Source organism: Gymnoscopelus braueri (genome assembly GCF_963280865.1).
Source record: "Gymnoscopelus braueri genome assembly, chromosome: 21".
NCBI lineage: Eukaryota > Metazoa > Chordata > Actinopteri > Myctophiformes > Myctophidae > Gymnoscopelus > Gymnoscopelus braueri.
The window spans coordinates 30,004,331-30,011,709 of NC_137623.1; the positions used below are offsets into that span (position 1 = coordinate 30,004,331).

General features: G+C 43.3%; 1 protein-coding gene across 1 annotated transcript; it reads left to right on the forward strand.

Annotated features, from left to right (window-relative positions):
• Positions 1-2,109: 2,109 nt before the first annotated feature.
• gjd4 (gap junction protein delta 4) lies at positions 2,110-6,723 on the forward strand (the record flags this gene model as incomplete). Its single annotated transcript, XM_080417484.1, has 4 exons — positions 2,110-2,173; positions 4,121-4,416; positions 5,174-5,587; positions 6,259-6,723. The coding sequence occupies 4 exons, from the start codon at positions 2,110-2,112 to the stop codon at positions 6,721-6,723; spliced, it is 1,239 nt and encodes a 412-aa protein (XP_080273610.1).
• Between the last annotated feature and the right edge of the window lie 656 nt (positions 6,724-7,379).

Genomic DNA, 7,379 nt, shown 5'->3' on the forward strand with positions numbered 1-7,379 from the left:
GCCAGAGTGTTTATCTTCTGTGCACTCTTTATGAGAAGTTATGTACAGTATGTCTTCAATAGATAGTGGTGGAAGAAGTACTCTGATTTTTTTGTACTTAAAGGAGCACCCATTTTCAACCATATCTTCATATAATTTAGTGTTTCTCAACAGGATGGTATAGTTTTTGGGGCACAGGGTCGTCTGAGGTGCAGCACATTTTCTTAATTTCATCCTAGACTTGTTTTCATTAACTGCAGTCAAATGAAGCGTGGTTTCTGATTTGTGTGTAGTTGCATGTTTTGTTATTGGGATGATGATGGAATATTGGCAAGATTTGTTTCCTCCTGTCCGGTAATACATCAATTACATAGAGATAGTAATCTAGGATCAAATGTAAACCAAGAAGCTATTCGTCTATCATCAGACGAAAAAGGTTAAAAAAGTCTCTTAAATAGTGAAAATAGCCGATCTACAATCTGATTCTGATCCGATTCAATACATTCACGCTTGAGCACAAACATGCTTACACACAGACATGTTGAACTGTTAACTGTAAGGCATGTGTCGGACTCAGTGGTTAAGCATAAGCACCAATGATCTGCTGTCATTAAGAGCCAGGCGCTCATGTCTGCTGTGTGTCCGTGAACAGAGATGACCTTAGACTAAATGTCCTCTGTGGTGCATATGATACACAGCAGGAGGCTTGCTACACAATTAGATTAAATGTCAACAACATACAAATCGTTGCTGTCGAGTAGAAAACCTTGTATGTCCAAAGCCTTTACTTTTTAGGTAATGGAAAAGAAACTTAACCTGTGTCCCAATGAAATGGGACACAGAATGCAGTTATTTAGTCACAAGCTGTTGTTAATACTTTTCATTGGTACAATATCTATAAAACCCACAGACAGACTTAACCACTTTAACTTAAAAAAAAAGAAAATACAGTATATAATAAAAGATCTACAAGTACACAGCACGTCACATTGCGTTCTGAACTTGTAGATCGGCTTTCTGCTACTTTTGTGTGACACTGTAGTATGACAACGTAGGGCATTCATTAACGAAAAAACATGTTGGAATATGGAGATAAGAGGTTACAGCAACAATATTTTGTATTAGATGGTTGGTTTATGAGAGTAAATAAGAAACTGATCCTGGGCAATATTTTGAGTTTATCTTTTGTTTGACAAATAAATTAGACTAGAGAAGACTAGCACAAGGCTGTTGTTTGAGGATATAATGTATTTACATTAGAACCAGTATATTGTTCGATTTGTTATTACATTTTATTCTACATCCAACTGCCATTACTATAAGTCCCCATCAATGATCAATTTAGATAAGTCAGGGTGTATGATAGGAAAAATGGCTATTCTTAAAAATCCACTGTACAAAATTTACAATCAGTCGTCACATAATAATTTATCAGGAGAGAAGTCCACAGTGACCGCCAGTGATTTCCAGGGCTTGGCTAGCTTATTTTTAGAGCATCCTTCAAGGGTTTGATGCAGATCAAAGCACTCCGCAATATTAAGAATATACATCAACGATATAGGGTATGGACAGGAGGTCGTATACATGCTTGCCATTGTGGTTGAGAACTTAATACGGGCAATTTGGACTGAGTAATCCAGGAGGCTTGTTCTTCTCCTGTAAGGACAACCAGGCAACCAAAATATCTCCGCAATGCCAGGATGCCGACGTGCTTTTGGAAGCGTGTTAAGAATAGAATAGCTTCTCACAATGGGCCTCAGTCCCATCTTCTGTTGTCTGAGTGCAGAACAGTTGTCGCCACGACGGAGGGCAGAGGCAGAGCTAAGACTGAGGACTCACAAAGATTGACTTTGGACTTGTTTTTAAAACCCTGCAGCTCTGAAATGGAGCAGGATGGATTGAGTTGAATGGCCCCTGGCTGACGGCCCTCCTGGCAGCGTACTGTACTGGAGTTGTATCAGAAACGTATGGTGGTCAGTGTGTGGACAGAAACTGTTTGTTTGTGTGTGTGCGCGTGTGTCGTCCACCCCCCCCCCCCCCCCCCCCAGCAAGAGGGGGAGAGGGGGCAGGTAGCCTACTGTCTGAAGGAGGTGGTAGACATCAGGGTTGAGAAGCCCCTCTACAGGAAACATGGGTAGGAGAAGTGCCTCTGAGATCATCTGCCTCTCCGTCAATCACAGCATCACTTTAGTGGGTAAGTTGACCTCTTCAGATGAAACAGATTCCAGATCGCGTGATTATGAGAACCTGAATTGAGAAAAGTAGTCCAGTAATGAGAATGTGGAATGAGAAAGTAGCCTAGTCTACTTAAAATTTAATATTGTTTGGATTAAATAGGTTTCAGTGCAAAGTCATAAGAACAATGATGAAGTGGGTTTTATTACATTTAGACATTAGACATTTATACATTACATTTGCTGTTGGGTGGAAACCTTGTATGTCCAAAACTGTTACTTTTCAGGAAATGGAAAAAAGAGCCTGTGTTCCAATGTTGCTTATTTATAAAACCCACTGACACACTTACATTTTTACACACACACACACACACACACACACACACACACACACACACACACACACACAAATCTAAAATAGCAGATCTACAAGCTCACAATGAGACGCATTGTGAGCTTGTAGATCGGCTATGTTAGCTACTTGTGTGTGGCTCTGCATTCATTTACAAAATAACATACAAATTTGTATTTATGGAGATACAAGGTTTTTGCCGGACAGCGTCAGCGACAATTTGCACCTGACGGCAGTAAAATGTCTTTGTCTGAGAGCGGATCTTGACTAAATAACCAGATAATAATGACAGACAAGTGATTCCTGATTGCTGTAGTCTCGAGCCCGTAGCACTTGACCTAGCCTTGACGACCATGCAGTCTCATGCAATGGTTTAAATGTAATTTAGATACCATGTTATCTAGACAGATGCCAGGGTCATTTGTTGACCTGGCATCCGATAGTTTGTATAGTTTCAATGTACAGATAATTAATTTTTTGATATTATACTGTTTAGACTGATGCTAGGTTCTTGGTTTACCTGTGATCCTGAGGCACTACACTGTCTCAATGCATTTGATGTATGTGTTTACCGTGCTTTTTAACAAAGCATTTTTTTTTATCTACACTGGTTTTACCTCTAGGCTTTATGCCCTCATGTTTTAAATGTTTTGTTTCAGTTTCTTATGTTTTTTAATGGTGTGATGATAGTTTTTTTTATGAAATTGCCTATTGTAGCACTGAGATTTTCGCAAATGTAAAGTGCATTATAAATAAAATGTATTATTATTATTAGTATTATTAAGTCACTCTGGATAAAGTGCCTGAATTGTAAATTGTCAAGGATTCTGCACAATCGTTTCAATCATTCAGTCATTGTCCTGTCAGAAAAAATGCTAACATTGAATTGAGTGTGTGGCTCAATTGATTGAATGTCCCAAGTAATGAGGGACTTAACTAAACCATTGACGTTAGTGCATATAATTATTATGTTTAAAGCTGTCTGCTTTATTATAGAGCACTGGAGAGATAAAAGAGAGAGAGGTAGACAGTGGTTGTTTTTCCTACATTGCATTCCAAGTGAAAGTGGTTAATTGGGTTGTATAAATATTTAACCAAAGAAAAGTATTAACAAGAGCTTGTGACAAAATAATAACAACATTGGATCCTGTGTTTACAGGTTCCTTTTTCCATATCCTGAAAAGTAACTAAAAGTCCAAGTTTTTAGTGTATGATTTATATGTGATGTCTTTTGCTCTGTTTTTATTTGATTATTTATAGACATTTAATACAAAAGTCATATTGTTATGTATGTCATATAATTGAAAATGCCAATAAATATATTGTTAAAAGGACAAACTGTACAAGGTTTCCTCCAGACAGCAACAATATCCATCAGCAAATTAACACTCCATATTTGATCGTGTTTTTAAGCGATTTTGAAAGTGGTTAAGTGTGGGTTTTATAAAGAGTTAACCCATGAAAAGAATTAACAAGAGCTTGCGACTAAATAATAACTACATTGGAACTTTTTTAAATGTCCTGAAAAGTAACAGTTTTGGACATACAAGGTTTCCATTCGCCAGCGATGATATCCATCACCAAATGAACACTCCGTATTTGACTGGTGTTTCAGGCAAAGTGTGGCTGATGGTGATGGTTCTCCTGCGCATCCTGGTGCTCCTGCTGGCCGGCTACCCTCTGTACCAGGACGAGCAGGAGCGCTTCGTCTGCAACACCATCCAGCCCGGCTGTGCCAACGTCTGCTACGACCTGTTCAGCCCCGTCTCCCTGTTCCGCTTCTGGCTGGTGCAGCTGCTGGTCCTATGTCTCCCTTACTTCGTCTTCATCATCTACGTGGTGCACAAGGTGTCGTCGAGCCTCAGCGCCGAGCCGGACGCCGACCCGGAAACGAAGGACGTGTCTTTGAAGGTTATTATCGTTTAGCGATTTTCATTATTTTTCGATCTCCAGTCATATAAATGGGACCCAATGCCTCCCTGCTTGGCATTCAGCATCAAGGGTCGACACGACATACTAGCATTATGCCCAGGGGGTGTATTTGTACATCATGTGACATACTAGCAACATGTCCAGTGGGTGTACTTGAAACAACAATAAAATCGGCACACCAGAATACTGCTCCCCTCGTGAGTATTTTTGGGCAGTGAAACCGCCCCTATATGTGAGGTTTGGACATCGACACCCATTGCACCCCCCCCAACCCTGCGCTGTGATTGGCCACCAGTGTACCCCCCTAACCCTGCACCGTGATTGGCCAATCACAGTCTATTCAGGACTGTGATTGGCTAGTGAAACATGACACATGTGCATAGCCCTATAAATAGGACTATGCACTTAAAAAAAACACATTCATGTTTTTTTTTAAGTTAGGGGTGTACAATGGTTGGTCCACAATATTACTTTTCTTTAAGTGAACTTCCATCACTGTGATGACCACTGTGGACCACACCGCCCACTTCACACTGGGTGTGGTTTTTATTGGTTTGGTGACGTTTCGATCCTCTCAGACTATGGGATCTGGACACACGGCATAGCACAGCGGTGTCAGATTTCACTACAAACACACACACACACACACACACACACACACACGACACAGATGCACTCATTTTTTTAATATTGGTAGCCACCGTGTAAGTCTTGTTTTTTTGTTACTTAGTTTTAGTTGACTCTAACAACCCTGGTGTCTTTGCAGAAGCGGCGGTGGACGACGCAGCACTTCACGGGTGCGTACATCCTCCACCTCCTCCTCAGGATCGTGCTGGAGGCCGGCTTCGGGGCCGCCCACTACTACCTGTTTGGCTTCTACGTCCCCTCCAGGTTCCTGTGCCAGCAGCCGCCCTGCACCACCCAGGTGGACTGCTACATCTCCCGGCCCACCGAGAAGACGGTGATGCTCAACTTCATGCTGGGCGCCGGAGCGACGTGCCTGCTGCTCAACGCGCTGGACCTCATCTGTGCCATCAGGCGCTCCGTCCGGCAGAGGAGCAAGAGGAGGCTGCTGGTGCAGAAGGTGTTTGAGGAGGAGCGCTACTACACCAGCCAGAGGATAGATGCCAGCGCCCCACTGGCCTCTCAGGTATAGGCTCCGTCACAATGATTACATCGTCGCTGTCAGGCAGAAACCTATAGGCTCCGTCACAATTATTACATCGTTGCTGTCGGTCTCGTAACTTTCTGTGTTTTTTCGTGAATTCACGCTCTACCTGATCAATCCTACAGCATCACACAAAAGCATCAAAAGTAGCAGATCTACAAGCTCGAAAGGCGGCGTGAAGCGACGAGTTTTGAGCTTGTGGATCTGCTACTTTTGCTATTTTTGGATTTGAATCCTGAAAAGTAACTATTTTGGACATAATAATCGCCTGATCGCAATTATTTGAGATTATCGCAATTATTTAGCATAATCGTCATAGTGGTTTCCATGTTGAAACATGTTGAAACATTTACAAAAATAGTGGAAATAGCCAATAATACAATTAAAAAAAATTGTACGGATAATTTTTTTTAATATGGCTTATTTTGGCCATAGTATACTATTTGTTTTGATTATTAGTACTGGACCACTGGTCATTGTTAGTAATTTCTTTATGTAAGCTATTTTGTCATATCTGCCCTGTGCAACTTTTGTTCACGAAGCCTGAAAGGCAAACAGTGCATGTAAATTGTATTTATATGTTCCAATAACCAGTGCCAAAAACACAATTTAATGGTTAATTGCAATTATTTGTGTGACAACACCACTCTCAGGAGCCGGAGGGGGAGGGGGAGGCGAGTCACGCGGGGAGCTTCAGGAAAAAGGGGGTCGGTAAGGAGTCAACAGGAGGCCTGGAGGAGCAGTCCTCTCTCCCTGGCACCCCAGGCTCTCCTCCGCCCGGAGCTCCGGGTTCTAACACCAATGGGAACAACGTCTACGCCGAGGCTCCGGACGCACACCACGGCAGCGAGGTGGCTCTCTTTTCCATGGACCCCCTGGGGACCCCCAGAGCCATCCGCGTCAGCAAGCGGGGTCACAAGCCGCCGCCCCCTCCCAGGCGGGGGGACATGGCGCCGCCGCCGCCCGCCGCCACCTCGCTGGGGCGCGGTGTTGACGTCTCGATGGCGACGGCCGTGTGCACGAGGAAGGTGGGACAGTACACGCTGGTGGAGCTGACCAGCGGAGTAGAACTACAGGCCGGCGATGACGGACCGGACAAGAGGTCTGAGTGGGTTTGACTGAGAGGATGGATTTCATGGTGGATTTGGGAGGAGAGAAAGATACCCCGAAGCTCATATGGTGGAGAGTTGTGTTGCGTTGTCCAGCTCATTCCGCTAAACGCACACAGCACTGTCACTTAAGTAGAGCTGAAAACAGCAGTGGGATCACTATACTCATTGTCGTGGTCATGAGGCTTTAAGCATACTGTGATGTATAGCGTTGCATGTCAAGAGTGTATGACAGGGCGGCACGCTATCATAATAACAGAAGCCAAACAAAACAAGTGGGGAATGGCAGGCAACACGAAACTTAACCAAACTGTCCTTGATGACCAAATCACCAACCTTGAGAAAGTCTAAAACAAAGCAGCCAGCACCTGTCTTACCCCACCACCAGCCCCCTTCCGTCTATAAACAAAGGCAGGCCATGACCTGTCCTACAAATATATGAGCCCTGCACGCACACACACAAGCACGCACGCACAGGTGACCAATTCAGTCTAGGCGGTTTGTTGCTACACTTAAAATATAAACTATAAACCCATAGCCATTGAGATATTTCCAGTAGCACCTGGACTAAGTTCTTTCCTGCAGGAAACCCTGCACACACAAACAAAACAAGAACACACACTGTTCAGTCTACTCCTTTTTTTGTTGCTGGGGTCAAAGCAGAC